The 21,695-nt window shown below is 40.5% G+C and overlaps 1 protein-coding gene across 7 annotated transcripts in view; it reads left to right on the plus strand.

Annotated features, from left to right (window-relative positions):
- The window catches only part of pacs2 (phosphofurin acidic cluster sorting protein 2), a 49,901-nt gene that overhangs the window by 15,305 nt on the left and 12,901 nt on the right, over nucleotides 1–21,695 (plus strand). For all 7 annotated transcript variants that reach the window (XM_067479227.1, XM_067479228.1, XM_067479221.1 and 4 more), the window contains exons 2-3: nucleotides 20,372–20,459; nucleotides 20,852–20,941. In XM_067479227.1, coding sequence (XP_067335328.1) covers nucleotides 20,372–20,459; nucleotides 20,852–20,941 — 178 coding nt within the window. The remainder of the gene's footprint in view (nucleotides 1–20,371; nucleotides 20,460–20,851; nucleotides 20,942–21,695) is intronic.

Raw genomic sequence — 21,695 nt, forward strand, 5'->3', positions numbered from 1 at the left:
TATTTAAACTTATAGGGAAATATAGAATCTTAATAGATTTCTATGACATTTGGTCCAGACATTCATTGGTCCCAGGGGGATGATTCCTAACAATGGCTTTGACCATCAGGCTTTTTATAGCAAACCTAGTAGGAGAAGGCAGAGACACAATTGAGTGAAATGTTGATTTATTGGCATGAAAGATGCTTCAGACCTTCATGTTCTCCCGAGGCTGAATTTGAACAACTTGGTGCTGTTTCAGATGGGTTGGTTTATGGTGTTTCCGCTCAGCTTAGGCTGTACTTTAGGTCCAGTGCTAATCAGTAAGTAATAATTTGTTAGCACATTACCGCAGTAAACAGCATATCCGCAGCACATTAGCGTGTTAGCGTTGTCAGTATAAGCAGTGGAGCATGCTGGTGTTAGATTTAAGCTGGCGTGGCTGCAGACACATAGTCACTGATAGGCACCAAGCTCAGGATTTCGCTTAAATCCTGGCTCTGGCTGGAGAGTTTCTTCTTTAGAGAGGATATGTGCTGTAAGTGAATTATGTCGTTGCTTTTGTTTCGTTTTTATTGTGAAATAACTGTTTTGAGACCTTGATGAAATTAATTTGTTCTCCCATTATTACCAAGCCTTCAATCATGTTGAACGAATAGCATTTAAATGACCTTTAAACAGTCAAATATTGGTGTTTTATAATTTTGTAATCTCTAAAAACATCTCTTTCTGTCCTCTCTGGTCACTGTCTGTCTGTATCAGATGTCGGCTACATGAGGCTGTGATCAATCTGTTTTTGTGTCTTTGTTGTCAAACTGAGGCAACTAGAGAAGCAAGCAAGTTTGGATCTTGGCAAAACAGCAACAACAGTTGGGGTCATGAGAAAACTTTTTGATATCCTCCGTGTCTTTGAAGGCCACAGAGGCCCCTCTCAGCCTGTGCGGATTAAAGCATCACCTCCCATCCAAAAAACAGACATTTTCTTTAGCGATTATAAGTGAACCCATTCATTTTCTGTTGCTTTGTCATGTTAGCGTTGTGGGTAACATGGTAACACCACCGTGACACCTCTGGTGTGTGTGTATACGGCTAATTAAGAGGCTGCGCTACAGTGAAGCGATGGGCAGATGCCCAAATATGAGACAAAAATAAAGGAGCTCTGGCAGTGCTTTGTCTCAGAGACTAAACCTCACACAGGGCTCCGTGGTCTAATGGCTCCTTTTATTAATAAAAGATAAGCATTCAATTATTGAGCTGTCAAAGTGATGTTAGGGACGGCACGGGCTCGGGGTGGGAGGGAGGGGTGGAGGAGGGCTGGCTGTGTCCTGGGGGTGCATGTGTTCCCAGCCTTAGGAGACATTTAAGGGATCAGGACCTCCCCCAAGTCTATGTTTGTCCCTTTTTATCTGTCTATTTTTATCTGTTTTTCTTTATCTATTTTTTCTTTGTTATTTTTTGCATAACCAATTAAAAAAAAAAAAAACTGCTGCTAAACTACCTGCGAATAATTGATTTTGTTTCTAATGTTCCGTCTTATTCCCTTGTTGAGTTTTGTTGCCATTTGTTTCCGTCTAATCCAGTTTCTTTGTCATCTTACAGTTGTTGGATGTTTATTTATTTATTTATATTCATTTCAAGACATCTTTTATTTTTTTCAGACCCCATTGGGGTGTTTCCTTTGAAACTTGCACGGTTTCTCTTTGTGCTCATTATCATCCTGCTGTGTAAATTAAGAATTTAAATTGCCTTACTCTCTGTCATGGACACACACACACACACACACACATACACACACTTGCACGATCTCAGGTCGTTTACACTGAACCAATTACAGAAAAACAATGTTAAAATGCAGCTGATCTTTTCCTCTTGTTTGGCAGTTAATTGTGCGTCATAAAAATGCCAAATGTCTCTCATATTTTCAAACGTACCCCGTTTTCATATACACTTTGTCTGAAGCTCATAACTTACAGCTGAATAAACACGCTACACTGTTGACTTCTTATTATGTCAGTGTTACATTTTTAACATTTACTCCATTTATGCAGTTTTGCACGTTTTGAGCAAATTAGGAAATACCCACTTTAAATCCCACGATGTTTTCCTTCTATGCTTTACAGATGAAAACCTGAAGTGTTTCTCTCTCTGTTTCCCTCCACCTAACAAGTAATGGCGTTCCTGTATTTATTTATTTGTTTTTCTGTGTGGGGGAGAAGCCTCAGCCTCCGTCACCTCCTGTCACGATAAAAGCTTTTTGTCGTTGACACAGAAGACGAGGTGTGAAGAGGCTAAAGCAGAGCTGCATCTGTCCGCCGTCACTCCATTGGCCTTCGAAGCTTAATGATCTACTGACACAGATTCGTTGAGCAAATATGAGTGTGATTTATAGGAGGGAAGGAGCAGCGATCAGGACGGAGTTTAGACTTTGCCTCCAGTCATTGGTTTATTATTCATGAGCAAAAGAGAGAGACTGTTTATGTATGAATTTTAGTGACTTCTAAAAGGGAAAGTGTGTGACTACATATGGCTCCATATCATGGTGTATGTATTAGGAGCATGTTGTTTTTTTCATAGGCTCTGTTGGTTTGCTTTGCTTTGTAATGTGAGTTTACAACGGTTAGAACACATTTAATGCAGTTGAGCAGACGTCCCTGCAGGTTTGAGTGTGTCACTTATATGGTGGTAAGTTTGTTTACATCCTAAAAGGTTTATGCTCTAGACATTTTGTGACCCCTTAATAAGGATGAAGATGGGACGTCTTTCTCAGCTGCAGCACTTCCTAGTTTCTTTCGCAGAGTATGGAGATGGATACCAATCTCATGGGGGGGAGGCAGAAAGTCTAGATCTATGTAAAAGTAACCAATCCAGTCAAAACTGGCTCAAAAGCCCTGAAGTGCCTCTTTACAATTTGGTTTTTGGACAGTTAAACACATAGTTATATACATTATATGCATATTTTCATAGTCTCCCCACAGACTGTGCAGCATTTACCTAATAAGCAGTGTTAAATTGAATTTATTCAAATTTACTTTAATTACTCCACCAATTTGACTTAATTACTGATAAAAACCAAATGCAGGTACAGGCCCGATTGGTTGCTCGTGTGCCTCATAAATATAATTTCTGCTAAAATCTGAAATGTTCCTGTTTGATTATTTCACACAACAACTTCAAAAATCTTATTTTGGTGAAAATTGCATTTGGAAAATCATCAACATTCATTTTATTTCTTCTATTCAAAAATGTACCTTTTTAGTTATTAAAAGGAGGACATAGTGATTGTGAGCTCATTTCATATGCAAACACACTTTCAAAGGTGAAAATAAAAAATAATCCAAATGTAGACACTTTATCCACTGCCAGATGGTTTAATCATTAATGAGGCATCATTATTGATGAGTCGAATACAGTGTTTATTACAAATCCAAGTGTGCAGAGTAACTAAAGCTGTCAAATAAATGCAGTGACGTAAACAGTCTAATGTTGTAGCTTATCACAGAGACATTAGTGTTGCATTCATCTTCTTATGTAATTGTTCGCAAAACCAAACAAATATCCCCTGAATGTTGAGTGTGTGTGTCTGTTTGTATACTGTGTTAGGTCAGAGTCCTCACCAAATGTAGATGTAAAAGCATCTGTGAACGGGGACACAACAGCTCACATTCATTCACAGACTTGTGCTCTTTCTGTCATAGCTGTCATCTCTTGTCAGACAGGTTGAACACAAATCTATTTTAGGCTCTGTGTGTCCTGAGTTTCGTGACCGATGCGCACGCTCGCACACACACACACACACAAACAGACACACACCTCTACCAGGCTCTGCACTGTCACTTCACTACACCGCCCCCCTCCCCATCCAGCCGGTAAATCCCACAGCTGAATATTGCATGAGCAGCTGAGGTCTGGAGAGCCCGCGGCACACGTCTGAATGATGGTGAAAAAACCCAGCAGATTGATTATTGTGTGTGTGAGTGTGTGTGTGTGTTTTCTGCATACCGTGGCAAAGCTTTGCTCAAACCCTTTTCACCTGCTACAACTTGCAGTGGATGAGGGTCAACTGACACTCAGCTAAATGCTAATACCCTCATTCAGTGCTCAGTATTCAGACTGAAGTGTGCAGGAACTGAAAGGAAAAGCAGAACTTCTGGGGATTTGCTCTTCATTGCACGCAGTGTCATATCTCAAGCCATTTTTGGTTTTATTTTTGATGATTAGAGCTTACTCATAAGAATCAAAAATCCAGTATCTGGAAATATTTCGTTTGTGTAACTTTATATTCATACAGTAAATATTCTCTGTGTCTCTCTACACAAAACCACAATCATGGGAAAGACTGCTGACTTGACAGTTGTCTAGAAGATGATCGTGGCCCACAGCTGGTGTATTAATCGTATCTAACCACTCCTGTACCAGAGTCAGCATCAGAAGGATCTTAACTAGGCTGAAGGGGCACAGAATCCAGGTTTCTTGGAGACTGAAGTTTCCACAGTCAGTGATGGTTTTTGGGGCCATGTCTTCGGCTGGTATTGGTCATCTGTCAGGGGATTTAAGAGCCCTTCATGTATCTCTGTGCTCTCTATGCCAATTTCACTTTTCCAGCAAGACGTAGCAGCTGCCCACAGTGTCAAAACCACCATTAAATGGTTTGCTGACTGTGATGTTACTGTGCTAACTGCTAACTCACCTGAGCTGAACCCCATTGACAATCTTGGCAGTACTGTCAACAGGAAGGTGAGAAACACTTCACCTTACAAAGCAAACTGGGGTGCATCCCAATTCCCTTACATGCGTCCACATTTCCCTCACTTGTGTCTTTTCCTTGCATCTTAGTCATTCCTGCTAAAGCTGGGATGAAGGGTTATAAGGAAACGTGTTATTAGAGACATGACACATCATCTGCGGTGAAGTCTGTTTCTTATATGGGAATATTTTAATATTTTGAGATACCTGATTTTTGATATTTGATGAGCTGTGTACGCCCTAATTTTCAAAAATGAAACTTTATGTGTGATGAACATGAGTTTAACTGCACATCTGGAGTCATATTCATACTTTCATACATCCAGACTCAGTTTACAGCTCCTGAGTAGCTGAATATACTGCAGTTTGCTTAAAATCGATTTTGTCGTCAACTGCATGTGCAACATTTAAGGTGGAATTATGGAGTGTGAACAATATATACCAAGGTCTTGGCTTTAGGAACATACAAACATCCCACCCAGGTGTGTCTGCTGATCTGTTTTTAAGAGTTTTTGGACAACAACAGAGGCCTGTGGCAGATCAAGGCTCCAGGGTCACAAGTAAACAAACCAATGGAAAAGTGGAAAAAAAAAATCACTGTTGGTTCTGTCACAATCACCATCTGTATGGTGATTGTGGACAATACCATTAATTTAGAAAATGACCCATTAAGGTCCCTGCTGGCTGCTGTGTGTGAGCTGTGTCACTGCAGCAGGCCCTTGTCATTCAGTCCCCATCAGTTTCATTATCCCTGTGGCTGTAGCTGTCAACCTTCATGTTTTTGTCCCTCTCTGGAAAATGAGAGTTGGGCGATGCCTGCGCTGATGTTTTTTGGTCGGTGTTGAAGCAGCAGGGGGTCGCCGCCCTCTGCTCCCATTCAGACACTCGGGATTGTGAATCATTTTGTTCCCAGAGTGAACTTGTAATTATCTGAAACAGCTGTCAGGTGTCAGCTGTCAATTATCTGTCAGTTTCTTTAGCATTCGATTGTTGATGTCTGAGTTATTGCCGTTGGCAGGTTAGTCACTGCAGAATCCCTTTAATGGAACAGACTGAGTGGTGCTCATTCCTCCTCCTGCTGCAGCCTTCCACAACTGCACGTCTGTGGACGTGTGCAGCAGTGGAAAGTACATTAACTTAAGTACAGCTTTGACATACTTGTACATTTTCTTGTACTTCGCACTTCTGCTTTTTCAGATTTCTGAGAGCTGTTATAAAGTTTCTTCTGCAGGGTGTTGTTGGGCTCCTTTTTTCTCTCTTAACTCCTCACATGGTTTCATTAAAAGTTTCCCAAATTGATCAAATGATTCAGTGTTTCAAACAAAAAGTGGAGGACAATCCAAAAATGAATATAGATCCATTAATACCATCCTGACCCATCGATTATATATCTCATGGCCCACTGAACGGGGCAAAACAAAGTATTAAGCACATAATAATCATATACAGCAGGTTTCTGCAGGAGTACATTTATTTTTGATGCTGCTTTCTCAAGTACAAAATGCAAGTTAAAAAAACGTTAGAACTCAAAATCAACCCACCCCGCTCCACCCAGCCCTCCATCTTCCTGCTCTGCTCTGCTCTGCTCTGCTCTGCTTTGCTTTTCTACCATCTGCTCTGCTCTGCCATACTCTGCAGCCCTTCCGGTATTAGCAATTATTAAATAAAGACCCTGCAAAACTTACTGATTGCTTCATTCAGAGGAACACCCCTGCACCTCTGTCAGTGCACAATAAAATATGTTTGAAAACATAATCTACTAAAAATACAGTAAAGCATCTGAATACTTAATAAACACTGTTTAACACTGTGTTGGTTCATCCATTGCTTTTACTTGTACACTATATATCTATAATCTAATGCAATCTACCGTCCGGCCACATACAGTATTTTTCCGTAATGGCTTTTAGTAAGACTTATACTTATTAAAATCAATTTTTAGTAAAAGAGATTAAATATGTTTTTAATGTTCTTCCTCCGTCATGTTTGTAAATGGGATGAGCAATAATGCAGCCCAGGTAAATGCATGCAAACTAGAACCAAATTTACCAATCTGACTGTGACAAACAATACTGAACACTATTATTTATGTAAACGGCGACTTTATCTTGACATTTGCTCTACAGTGTTTCGGTCTAAGATTCAACAAGACCAGTTAATGCTCCGAAAGACACTACTACTCCGACTGAACAGGACCAGAAACTAAAGTGGTCCCACACTGAATTATAATAACCCTTGTCGACAGAGGTTTCTTTTCTTGCATTGCTTCCTCTCCAGGAAGGAGCAGTAATTGGGAGTTGTAGTCTGGGAGGAGGGAGAACTTGAAACCCAAACACTGACAAAGGACGCTTGGCTGTCAAATCCGTTTTTGCTCCGTCTAAAATAAATTGTTGCACCAGGATGTGACTGTGCAAGTGTTGCTCTCTTCCTCTTTCTATCTTCTGGCACGCTTTCACATTCGCTCATTATATCGTTTTTACTTTCCTCCTTTTACTCAGTCTTTCATCACTTTCCCCAGTCATCTGATTTGTCATGTTTCTCTCATTCTACCTTTTTTTTTTTTTTTTGCTTCTGCTCTCTCTATGCACATACTTGCCAACTTTCCTTTCCCAAACATTGGGCATTGATGCAGCCCTGGACTACTCACCCCTACCTCTCTGTGCCCACCCATCCCACAGTTTTCTGGCATCTTGCCTTGTGCCTCACGCTGACAGAATATTACCAGCCTGGAGGAGTGGAGGAAAAACAAGGAAGGAGTGCCTTATCATCACTCTGAACATTTTTCAACTGTAATCAATTTAAAATTTTGACAAATTCAGCACTTGGCCTTGTCACCTTGTTGCCGATATAGATGATGATGAACAAGCATAGTTGCTGCTATAACCAATGTTGAACAATGTTGATTAAAAGATGCAATGCTTGTTTTTTTCTTTACACAGCATCACCCCCAAATATCTACGTCGTTCATAATGTAACTGGATCGATCGATCGTATCGATATAACACGGCCACTGTGAACTATCCCATCATAATATCCTAACGGTTTCAGGAACGTTGCACCATGCTGAGGTTTGATTTCATTAGAGGTCTTGTTGGAGTCAGGCTGTCATCACCACATGTCACTGCTGCAGCCAGGCTGATGGTGGCTACAAAAAAATGAATTTATTAAGTCAATTGAGCCTTTTAATTTCCAGTGGGCCTGTAAAAATAAGTGGACGGAAAACGGTTACTGTTTTGTTCAGTGCATTTTATGCAATCAGTGAATCCTGCTTTAATTACCCACTACTAACTTACTTACTTAGCATCTTCACCGGGGTCCTTCATGGTATAAACTCCATTTTGAGAAAAGTTTGCAGTCATCACACCATCACACATATTTTTTTTAGCATTACCAAACTTTTATGACCTTTAAATGGTTAGTGGTAAAAGGTAAATGGCCACTTACATAGCGCTTTTATCCAAAGCGCTTTACAATGTTGATTCCCATTCACCCATTCACCTACAGCCACACAACGATGGCAGTGGCTGCCATGCAGGGTGGTCACCTGACCCACCAGGAGCAACTTACGGTTCAGTGTCTTGCCCAAGGACACTTTGACTTGTAGCCAGGAGCGGGGATTGAACCACTGACCCTGTGGTCTGTAGACGGCAATTTTAAATGTTGTCCTTGCATTATTTTCAATCCAATACAGGTTTCAAATTGTCTGCATGCCATTAGATTCTCTTTTTATTTACCATTCTACACAGCATCCAAAGAGAAAAGGTGTGTGTGCATAATGATTCCTGATTTGTGATGACATGACTAAGATCACAGACCCCAGGCTACACCGTGGGTCATGTCACAGACACCATGCACTAGTCTTTTTTTTTTTTTTTGAAGCTGTCACTGCATGAAGTGCGGACAAAGGCCTGGACCTCAGGGTGTCCTGACAGCTCAGCCGCCCAGTGACATGCTCAAATCTTTTCTTGTGCATTGAGGTATTCACAGCACTGGCAACCTTCAGGAACACGAGACGCTCTATGAATGTTACAGTCAGTTGGAAGTGATTAAATCTACATGTCACAATCAGCAACAGCTGATTTATTAAACATAAATACCTACACTATGCCTGGGTACACATGTCTACTATTTTCCAGTCTAATGCTCAACAAATGTTTCCAAAGAAATAGTTTTATCGTGTGTCTTGACGTATATGTCTGCAGCGGTTGAGGCATGTGAACTGCTGGTGGCATTAGCGAAGGTGTTGGCGTGTCGGTCTTTCCAGGCTGAGTGTGCGAGGACTGTTTGGAGTAGGATGCCACCAGCTCTGAAGCCTGATCCGGCTTTGTGGGTGAAGATGTAAGTGGCTGTGGGGGGGGGTTTAAATAGCTGGAATGCCGGATTCATCTGGTATGTTTGCCTCTCTGGTTTCAGTTTGCAACTGGCAGGCGGACAGGACACCCCGTCCCATGGGATCACCGCTTCTTTATCTCTTGGTTTCATGGCAAGACGTGCGAGGGTCTCGTTTCACTGGTTGCATGCACACAGTATGTGTCCAACAAGCTACATATGTGTAGTGACGGTAACTCACCAATAAGCCACTGTGCGTCTGCATGTGACAGGTGCAGGATGTTTCCTCACCAAATACTCACTCGAAGGTTGAAAGGATGTGATGAAGAGGACACGTCGCCTCATCAGTCACTGGAGACACAGATGTGTGAACGAGCTCCTGCCGGTGGAAGAATAAACAAGTAGCAATTATAATCACATTTTAAACTTTTATGACGCACAAAGGCAGTGGGAAAAAAAAGTCAGTCCATAATTTACTAGCAAGTGTAAATGCAGCTGAATGTAAGAGGATTGGTTTTCTTTTTGAGAGTCAGTTCCTGTCACGTATGTACAGTATGGCTCATTCAGAGCACTTCAGTGAGCAGGTGGCTTCACTTGGATAAAACACGTGGCACGTGTGTTAAGTTGCCAGTGAACCAGTTAATTGCCACAACCTACTTGTGTGATTAAAAGCTTGTGTAAAAGGAAATCTGGAAAGAACGGTGAAGGTTTTACAGCCAGTCGAAGGGGCAAATGCTAAAACTGCAGAAAGGTTTGCTGTCACATCCATAAAGCCTTTCTGAGGAGACACAGGGGAAAAATAAACAAAGCACAGATCTGCCGTAGCCCTGAACAACCTAACACGGTGCCACGTGCCATATGTTCCTCAAAATCTGTGGAACTGAGCTGTACTGCAACTGTGGAGTATGATGGCTTCACCTGTGAGGAGCTCTCATCTTTACCACTACACTTATTACCATACAATACCGTGGAAACAGGTGGTTTACACCTCTGTTTGTGTCTTATTTCATAAAAACTAATTTCAATTAAGTACTGCATCTAATGGTGTTTGTCTCCCATATTATTAACCGTGTGTTTTTGGCCTCCTATTACTTAGATATATATTAATTGTTTATACCAAGCTATTACCTGGTTGTTACTTTAGTACTTACCATGTTATTACTTAATGTTTTATTGTCAACATAATAACCCCAAAATATTGTTATTACAGAAATCTTCTTTACGTTTTTACTGTAAATGTAACAGTTTTTGTTTTGTTTTTTACTCGGCCTCAGTCTAATTTGCAGCATAGATGTCTCCACATAGTTTGTGCAGTTGGTAAAGTAAAGATGTGTTTGGCCTGTACAGTCCTATTGTGAGACCTTATCCCCAATGTGACATTTTAATTGACTGACAGATGCAGGATTTTTGGTGGGACAGAGAATCACTGCCAGGGAGTTTTTTCTTCTTCTATGGCAGTTCTCTCCACATTCTACAGCTAAGGAACACCTTCGGAGTGTCTCTAAAGACTTGTTCTCATGCTTTCATCTTGGTGAGTCAAGAAGTAAAAGATAAAAGAAAAATAGAGAGAACAGGATTACCAAACTGAAGGAGGGATTGAACACAGAGGGGAACAGAGGGATGTGGGTTTTTCAGAATCTGAAAAGACGTGTTATATAGGTCAGCGTTAGCTCCCTTGCACACAACATTCACTCACTGGGATTAAATTTGAACTTCCTGAAAGGCAGGTTTTGGATGCTGACATTAGCTACTAAATACAACATGTGGACTCAATGACGAACGCATGCAAAGCACAGATGCACTGGAACCCACCAGGACAAAAACACAAAACTTAAAGCAGTCGTCAGAAACTTACAGGAATTTAAAGCACATTTAATTAAAAGCGCATTTACTAATGTTTAACTTAGATTCTAAATCAGTTGCCCCGAGAATATTAGAATATCAGTAACCATAGCAACCTTCAGTGACGCTAGGTCACCAGCTAATGACCCTTTCTGAAACTGACCTAACTCATTTACATATACCTACCTCTTGATTGTTTGTGTTTTCTTTTTCCTGCACTGCACAGTGTCACATTTTTCTTTTTTTTTTTTGTTATAAAAAGGTATCACTCTGCCAGCTCGGCACAGAGCAACTGCCAGGAGAAAGCGAAAGAGGGAAATTTGTTTTAAATATGCTGCAGCTTTGACAGATACCAACGCCGCTGAAGTGTTTTTTGGGGTCATTTTAATTCATGTAATAACAATAATTGTGAATAGTATTGCTTTAAAAGTTCCACTTTGTTTCTATTCAATCTTGAAATTCTGTCTTAAGGCAGAACATAGTTTTAATACTTAATAAGGTTCAGACATGATGTATGGCTTTTACATTCATCACTCTTATAAAACTAACTTAGCTTAAGCATAGGCTAAGCTTTGAGCTTTGAAAGTCAGCTCGGCTAACTGCGTGAGGCACTAAAGGTACACACGTTATGGCTGCTAAACCCACTATGATGACAATGATTATGGAAGTGAAGCGTGATGCCACCAAGCTTGATTGGGCCTGCTCCAGTCTGCCAGAGAAAAAATATATAGTCTGAGATAAAAAATCTTTAGTTTTTGCTGGTTATTCTCATAAAGATGACTTTTAACACCTGTAGACTGACACTCAGATGCAGATGAAGCATTTACTTCTGGCCCCACCATAGTGTAGGAGTAAACTAGGCTCTGAGAGTGTGTCATTCAAGAAACATCTATTCACCTGGGAATAGTAGGGCCAAAATAGTACCAGTGCAGTACCACCGCCTTACAAATGTTCCTGTATTTATATCATTCAATTATTGTAGTATTAGCCAACTTTTACCTTCAAAACCGATTTATTTCGAAATTACGTTGAGCTGAGTCGGCAGTTAAATTAATCGGCCTGTGAAAGATGGTGAAAAACTGATTAATTGGTGCATACAACAGAAATATATGAAGAATAGATTACCACCGATGCTATAGCTGCACACACGGAAATGTCAGAACAGAAGAGGAACTGGCGCTTAATGCATTCCAGCCTATAAAGAAACAATTACTCTGACTCAGACACACACACACACAGATACAGTGTGACTGTGTGCTACTTTATTCATAACTGGCCGTTAATCTACATCAGAGGAGGCAAAAAAGTATTTCCATGGCAACACTGGAAAGCAACAAACAAATACTGTTTCTTAATTCAACAGCATTATCAGAGACTTCACATACCAGCAGTCCCGTGTGTGTGTGTGTTCGTGTGTTTACTGGAGTTAGATAAGATGAGCATACTGTTCATAAATGAGGTTATTATCAGGCAGGTCAATAGCAAACAGTTTATTTATTCACATGACCCACACAGAGCTACATACATTTGATCTTTTATGGCTAATGTCTAATATAATAATAATAAGTCTAATGTTGGTTTCTACCAACTCCTGAGAAAAATAAGTGTCGGTTTTGCTGCTAAACGCTGTAGATTGTGCACCAGCTGGTCACTTAATATTGAATCCCTGCTGTTTGGTGCTGGGCTCCAGCTGAGGGAAGCTTCAGGTCCATCACTGAGAAACCCCTTTCAACTTGTCACATTGCTTTCACATGATTGTTCTAAAACTATCGACAACTTTAAGTAACTATTATGGTGGAGGGTTGTTGCTGCTAAGCTTGTGGTTTTTCTGACTCTTCTGCACAAAATATGAATAGAAGCAAGAGAAGCCAGTAATTGTGTGCAGTTCAGGAAAGAGGAGTGAGTGCTAACCTGTGTGGGGAGTATTTGGAAAAGATCACAAAGCATCACATGAGCGTCTGACATTCAGCAGAACTGAATGATGTGGATTTCCATATTTGCAAAAAATGTAAACTGATACCAGGCACTGTATGTGACAAATAGTGACACAAGATAAAAGCATGACTCTCAGCAAATACTAACAAAGGACTGTTTACCCACTTGCGGACCAGTCCAGACCTGAGCCGGATTGAGTACAGTAGAAGAATAACGGTGAACTTGCAGAAAAATGTGGTGCAGTATAATGTGATGGATTCTGCTGTGCCATCTCAGCCAGACTGAGGTTTATACTAGAAGTGGGAGCTGGAGGTTAGACGAGTGAGGACTACTGCGATTTGTAGTGTGCTCTGAAATCATTTTCCCCTTTTTTTTTTTTTTTTTTTTTTTTAACTCAGCCCTGAAGTGTTGTCAAACATTGCAACGTTGGTCTGAGTCCAATTTGAATTTGGCAGATTCACATATCGGATTTTCTTTCATGAATGGAAAACTCTTATGATGAGACAGAATGCTTTATTTACCAGTGAAGTGCGGCTTCACCGTGCATTTTGTTTGTACCACAGCAGCATTACAGCACGGTATTGTAGTAAGAGGCGTGTTTGCAGTCTACTCAAACACGCCTCATACCGTGTTGTTGCTGTCAGATAAAACCAGTTTAATTTTGTCAGAATTCAGAAAACCAGACTTTGTTTTGTTCTTCTTTACTTTTCCTTTTATCTTCATCTGTAATGATCATAATTATGGGTTTTATTATAGCACAGGTCCTGTACATTCCATAAATGCACAGATAGTAAGAAGCCATGAAGTAGAGAATCGAATGAAAGCCCCTCCGATGGCTCTGCACGATATCTGATACACTGTTAAATCAGTTCTTATGTTGTGTTCCACCATCTATTTTGAGTGCTTCTGTGTGTGGGTGATGTCCGGGGCAAAGGAGCAGGAAGTGGCAGTGTGAAGTATGGAAATCTCATTATCGACGAATGGCCTGCCTGCTCAGTGCAGCTGGGCTCCAAGTGTCCGGTTCCCTCACTGTTAACTGAAGGAGCAAATCCAGGGGGTTGAAACTGAACCATGGGTGTTCACCCCTCTGTGACCTCCACACAATTTACATCTCCCTTCACTTTCTGGCCTGTCTTATGCTGCTCTCTTGCTCTGTGTCTTAAAGCTGGGCAAAGGTGGAACTTCTACTGGGAATGTGGGTAACATTGCTCCCTCACTTATAGAGTTTCAGGTAACACAACAAATGGAATTTCCATTGGCTTTTGTACATTAGCTGTCGTGCTAATTTGTACAGTATGTCAGTAATATGATAAAAGTGGCATCAGAATTGTGAGAGAGCTACTACTATTGTTCCATACAAGCAAAACTGATTTTATGTTTGCTTAACAATAAGAGGTGCACAGTGGTAAAACAAGGTGAGTTAAAAAAAGGCCACAAATCGATGCCAAATAACTGTAATTATCCAAACGAGGTGCAAAATGTCACAAAACATCCAACAAATACGACACAAAATTAGCAAAAACAGACACAAATCAATTAAAAATAGACATTTACAAGTCCTTCAAAAAGTAACGTAAAATGACCACAAAACGACCAAAAAGGGCCCCTTCCCCTGCCCGTGCTCAAGGGCCCATTTGCTCACAATCCATCGATGGAGCAGATAGTAGTGCTAATAAAAGTACCTACCGTCGATGCACCAAGCATTAGATCAATATAGTGTAGTAAAGAAAAATATTTCCCTCTGACATATTGTACAAAGTATAAAGATGTACACAGTGAAAGTGTTAGAAAATGCACCGATAGAGTAAATTAACTATTAGAAATGAACAATGACAGCAGTGATTTCCATGACATTATGTGGCCTCAGTACATTTTCTTCCACCCTTATAAAGTCTCTATCCTGGCTTTGGACTGTGGTCAATACATGGAAGAATATAAGGATTAAATTAGCATTTTCTGGTCATACTGATATGATTTGACACAATTCATCAGGTCTTGTTATTCAGAGTGGTGGTGTTGTGCATCTGCACCAGCGACACCAAGACAAATTCCTATTGGTTTGCCTTTCTTGGCAGTCGAAGCGATCCTGCTATCATAGCACCAAACCAGAGCCGCTGGTCCTCCCCTCAGCCTTTGCCAGAGCATCTGTGCTGAGCTGGCCACTGGATCAGAATTTGGCAGGGCCACGCTACAGGCGGCAGGGCCTGCGTTTCAGCAGACCGGAGTCCCTCTGGAGACACAGCGGGGGCAGAGAACAGGGAACAGGTTTCTTTGCTGCAGCGCCGAAACAGCAGCTGTTTGCTTTTCTGTATGCAGAGTGTGTGTCTGAACACGGAGACTGAAGCTCGGTGCGCGCACACGTTAGCTGGCGGCAGCGAGCGTGTCAGTTCAGAGTCCCCAACAACAGACGGTATTTATTCTTAGTGCTGGCGCTTTTAACCCGTTGTGATAAATTACTTCCTTCAAAAAACTAAAAACCAAAACATGCACCAAAGTCTGATGACACAGCTGGAAAAACAAATGAAATCAGCATTGAATCAGATGTTATTCAGTCCACAAATGAACAAATCTGTACCACTTGATCCCTCAAGATGAAGGGAGTGCACTAAATCAACATGGTTGCTAAGCACAACAGTAGCTTTTAGCATCGCAGCTCCCATCTGAAAGGGCAATTTTCACATCGTAATCTACAAAATGGCAAAGAACGATATGGTTAAAAGGCTTATTTAAGTCTGGGAATCCAGGATGATGCAACGACTCAGCTGCAGAGCTTTTGACCTTTCAGGCCTGGACAGAATGAAAGAATTTGATCTTGCAACAGAGTGAACTTAACTTGATGGTTCCTATGCTCGACTTTATTTATATGCAGATGGTTATTTATGTGGATGTTTAGTTGTTGTTCTTTTAATCCTAACTACTTTTCTATTTGGATACAAAGAGTGTGTGAAATTAGTGGCAGCTAATGGGGATTCAAATGCTATGAATGGATAAATAAAAATTGCTTTATGACTGAAGTGGTGACTATTATCTTTAACTAACTAATAAAGTGTATAGTTTGTATTCTACTTGGCATGATATTTTATTCTGAAAATCACAGATTTGATATTTTGCTTCACTTCGTTCATGTTTTGAAAAGTAGATTACTTTCCAGTTGTTGTCCGTTCATAAACTCAGCTCGGCTACAACACCACCTGGTGGATTGACCCCTGTCCACCACAGGGGGTATTCATGGTGTTTACAGGTTCCAATTAACTCAGTACAGTTTATTAGGCAGTTTTTCTTTTATTTAAAAAAATACACTGATTTAGTGGCTGTTATTTCTGTAAGGTGACTGTGTTCTGTTCTGACAGAAAAACATGAGCTGCTAATTCCTTTATTTTACTTACAATGTTCTAATTGGCCTGGTTGTTTTAGCCTCTGGGGAAAAGGCCATCAGTGAGAAAAACGCAAGACTTACAGCCGTGGATGTAAGTCTGCACCAAAATCTATAGGATCTGAGTTAATATTTAGAGTTTGAAAGTAGAACAAATAGATACAAGACACTAGAAGAGAGAAAAATGACCAAAAAGAGACACACTAAATAATCAAAAAGCGGACACAAAACAATTCTAAACAGACAGGAAATTACCAAAAATACACTTATTGAAAAACAGTAAAGGTAATAACAGAAAAGAGACATGACAACCAAAAAAAATACAAAACATTGCAAACAAAGAGACAAATGACATCAAAAATAAGAAAAAAAACAACACAAATAGTTCAAAAATGACCAAATAGACACACAAAATAACTATAAATGATGTTACTTGTAGATATTTGTGTCCATATATAAATCTGTTTATGTTGGGTGTTAATGTTTGTCATCTGTAGCCATATCAGTATTTCTCTTATTCACTCAGTGTGGTCAGCCTGTAGTCTGGATCTAAATTAATAATGTTTTTTTTGTAGAAACATTGGAGGAGGCAAAGTTAACCATAAATAATAATCTCACAGTGTTTATTTATAACTTTAAACCCTCTTTAACTTTTCCAGTAGCGTTCAGTGTAAAGGAATTGAAACTTAAATGGTTCATATTTAGTAAAACAAAAAAAATCCAAAAAATAAAGAAGTCACAAATGTCAGACGGATTTTTTTTTTTTCAAATGTGTCTAATTTTGAAGTTAAACAGTCAGATCTCTGCTTGTGAGAATTTTAGGCCACCGAGTAATGAGAAGTGGGTCAACGCAGATCCACTTACAAATTAATTCAAAACATTTGAAAAATAGAAATAGCATTCAGTGCTCTTCCTTCGGGCCGATCGACTCCTAGAGCACATGCTGTGTGGTAAAGCAATTGTGAAGTATGAAAAAAACCCTTAAATAACAAAGGAAAACCCCAAAAGCTAAATGTGGTGTTTGAACAGAGCAGTGTGTGTGGCAGATATCAGCCTCCTCTGCCTACACAAACCAACATCCAGCCACCTAGCATATCTGAAATAGATGGTGATGTGGGCTTGGAACCAATGGAGGCACAGTGGAGAACAATAATGCTGTGTATTGTGTGTGTGTGTGTGTGTGTGTGTGTGTGCAGGCTGAAGACAATGCGAGCCTTCATTGGCCTGTGTCCATTGTTCCTGGAACTTCTTGGGTTGTGTCTCAGCTAAGAAACAGAAAGGTCTTCATTCAGCTTGCAGGGGCTTCTTCAAACCTGCCATTGTCATCGCCTCTTCTCTCGATGTCCCAATGTTTTCCTTTCTCCCGTGCGTGGTTGATACCCCTCTGCTGCATAGGCTCGGCGTTATGTAAATCTCCTTTTCAGAGCCCTGAACCGTTTTTGCTGCTGATTTCTCACTTGTGTGGCAGTGTTTCACCTTCTTTCTGAACCTTTGCTGTCGCTGAATAGTCATTTGTGCTGCTGACCAACATTCAATGCTGTGTGTTTTTGCCCCAGAATAACTCAGTAGTGATGTCATTCTGACCGACAGCACCGTTCACGCTCTTTTATTTTGCCGTTAAAAAAGAATAGCAGGATGATAAATGCTTCGGCCTCCAGATTGTGAGCAGCTCTTCTGAAAGATTTTGTCAAAAGAACTAAAGAGTAACTGAAAGGAAAAACTCTCTTTTTTTTTTTTACTTTGGTCTTGTGAGGAAGTGTCTCAGAAAATCGTGACAGGCTTGTTAAAGCCCCCCCCCCCCCCCCCCCCACCTCCCAGTGCCTTAACAATGCCCCCAATGGCTGCCCCACCACCATCCTGCTCCAGTGCTGCCATTCTGCTCTCCCTGGCAGAGGCCCGTCTGCTGGACAGCTCAGACAAAGTGCGGAGCTCAGCCTGCCACGACACCCTCGGTTCACATGAAGTTAGATTCACAAGTGCAGGAATTTTGAAACGTTTCTGTGGTCTGCAGCCAGTTGTTCCTCCACTGCTCCAGTGACCAGAAGAAAAACATTGTTTTAAGTGAGGCAGCAGCAAATGGTCCCAGTATTCCTCCGTTGCACAAAATAGGCCCCAAAAATAGATTCTCTGTGCAGGGTTTGACCTTGGCAAGCAGCTGTTTTTGAGTGAATGCCCATCTTGTTTGTGTCACCCACAAGGAGCAACTTGCATTACGATGATTCACAATGATACCGTGCACATCGACGGCAGTAAAAAGGAAGACTTGAGCGCTATTAAAAACTGATGTGCAAATGGGTCGTGGGAAACTCCGTGCACTCACCACGTTTTGTAAGACTTTAAGGATCCATCCGTCCATGTTTTATTTAAACCACTTATCCTGCTAAGGGTTGCTGGGGGACTGGAGCCTATCCCAGATGTCTCTGGGCTCACACATGGAAACAGACAAGAATTCACACTCTCATTAGCATTTAGAGTCACGGAAAACATAACTTTATCTTTTTCATAGGGCACCACTTAGGCCAACCCCCCTTTTTTTTGTGCTCAAGTCCAAAAAAAAAATCCAATACAAATATTACTTAATGAGGGTTACATTCAAACCATTTTTTGAAATTGTGTTTTGGACTGAAAATGTGTCAGTGAAGGTGTGTTTGTCGAGTCTAGTCACTGAATGGGCTGACAGGCACAGGTGTGGACTAATATAGTCCCAAATGATATGAAAATGTGCTGTCTGTATTGTTTTTCTGAGGCTCTCTGCAGGCAGACACTAAAGGACACTAAAGATTATTTGATTACTAGGTGTTTAGTTCTGTAAAACACCATATTGTTTAGACAAATCAAACAATACCACTATGTGCTAAAATGTGCAAAAATGAAAAATAAAAACTTCCCCATAGCCATATTATAGAAGATATGAAAACAGTGAAAACCAAAACATAAAAAGTAAAGAACTTTTACAGTTTCCCCCTGAAGCAGGTAAATCAAGTGCGGAAACTGTGATTACGGGACATTTCTATTGTTGCCAGTCACAGACACAAGTCTCCCTTTGGCACAAAGCACAGGGACATTTGATAGGATGCACAAATAACACGTGTCTTTTGGTGGCAGTGCTTGGATTGTCATCTGCTAGTCGTGCTGTCTGTCCCTGGATGCACTGCAACTTGTGCGCTAATTAAGAGGAGCCTGATGTGGATGGTGCGGCCCCAGGGGACCCAGTGTCTATCAGTTGTAGCACTAGGCTCTCTGAAAGCTTTGTGTTGTGTCAGAGGTTACTGCTGCTTGTCCTTGGCCGTGTGACGGCGAATGTAATTGTTCACTAAAGCAATGTCTCTAAAATGCTAAGAGAAGGTCTTATACTATATCTTTGTTTGACGGATGATGCTGTAGTAACTGATCAGGGCGTCTGAGGTGTCCACTCCTACCACGCGTTCCTGAAAGGACATAAAGTGAGAAAAGTTTAATAAAACTAAACACAAATGTGTCTGATGCCGAATACCAAATGCATATATACTCCTTCACTGCAGCTGGTACTGGGACATTCACCCTCGTCCACTTGCAGTTGCTGTCCTTGACTCATTTCTGAACCATGTCTCCTTCATAAGCTTTGTACAAGAATAATTTTCAAATCACATTTTAGCAAGTTCAAATGTTATGTTCTTTGATCAAAAATGATAAAAATTAAATTGTAATTATTTTTATCAAGGGGAACCAAAGTTTTGCGTATAATTTGCATTATTTTACTAAAATTTTGTTGTTATACACTCCTTGACCATTTTGGTTACGTCTGATGATGAAATAATTTCTGTTTGTGTGTGGATTCAACAACTAAACGGGACATTTTGCAGTTAATAAATCAACAGTATAAATTTCCATATTGCAGGTTCCCATTACCTACTGTGCATCAACAGAAATGTGTGATACGCTAAGAGAATATATGAGTTGGTTCTGGTGAAACACTGACCTCTACCTGCTCACACAGTGTCATCTGCTCTGCATAAGTAATATCGACATAATCCTACCAGCACAGACTCAAAAACATCTTTATTCCAGATGCTTTCCCCCAACGTCCTGTATGTGTTTGGCTTATTTGCAAACCGTTCACACCTTAATATTTACGCCATCTGGCTTGTTGTGAGTGACTCATCTGTTTGTGCATATTCTCTCTCTTTGCAGATTGTGCAGCCTGACTCTGAAGAAGCTGGTAGTGATGAGAGAACTTGATAAAGAGCTGATTTCTGTGGTCATCGCCGTTAAAATTCAGGTACGTCGTCTAAACACACAGCGGAGCAGGCACACAGGTGTTATACTGCTGCAAAAACAGGTTTCCAGATTTTGGTTCATGCCTTATATTGTCAATGTCAGCTTTTCACTTTACTCCTTTTTTGAGGTGGAGCCCAATATGCAGTATTAACATTGTTTGAGTTGGGGAGTATTTAATCCCAGATAATAGGAAAAGATAGTTTGGTGAGTCTTCTACTAGTTTAAAGACAAAAAAGTTTGCAAATACACTAATGTCGCGTTTTAAAATGTGCTGGATCCTGCTGAATTATTCATGCTTTTGCTGCAGAACGAATAGCACGAGCAGAAATTCAAATTTCTTTGATTAATATTATATGAAGGTGGAAGTTTGCACACTTTTTTTTCCCCCCACAGGGCTCCAAAAGGATTTTGAGGTCCCATGAGATAGTGCTGCCACCCAGTGGGTTTGTGGAGACTGATCTGGCTCTCACCTTCTCACTGCAGGTAAAACTAATCACCAGGATGCGGTTGGGTCAATTCAGAATGTCTGCATAGTTTAAATCTGTTTTGTTTTTTGTTTTTTTTGCTATATTTCTGTGTTTTGTTGTTTCTACTGAAGTAAAAATTGTTCAGCGTGATATGGGCTTTAGTACTCAGGTTACCGTGACAACTGTTATGATATTCCAATGCCGCGGCATAAGAGATGTATGTGTAACGGTTGTTTGGTAATATTCTTATTTTTTTGGTTGTCCAAACCCATTAAAATATCAACACTTAATAGTTTTTTTAAACTACTGAAGATTTGCAACTTTAAAAAAGAGTCACAAGTAAATATTTTTACATACACACATTGGTCATTTTATTAGCACTAACACTTCGTAAGCAACACTACAATCAAATGTAAGCCAACACAACAGCCCTGCCGGCCCATAACCTTTACCTTTACTAAGCTCACGATTTAAATTTAAGTTCCATTGAAATTGTTAGAAATATGTAAAAATACTGACAAGAATATACTGAGAAGTGTCATGTAGAGGAAGTCCTCTGCATGAAGACATTAGAATTTTAGAAACACTATATGACCTCAGACACTGTTAATACACAAACCCAAAACATAACTGAATTCGTGTCAAAAACCTGGAGCCTATCTCAGCTCTCATAGGGTGAGAGGCAGGGTACATCCTGGACAGGTCTCCAGTCTATCTCAGGGCCAAGACAGAGAGACATTCACAGAAAACCATTCACACTCACATTTACT

The sequence above is a fragment of the Channa argus genome, chromosome 16 (genome assembly GCF_033026475.1).
Source record: "Channa argus isolate prfri chromosome 16, Channa argus male v1.0, whole genome shotgun sequence".
Taxonomy (NCBI): Eukaryota; Metazoa; Chordata; class Actinopteri; order Anabantiformes; family Channidae; genus Channa; species Channa argus.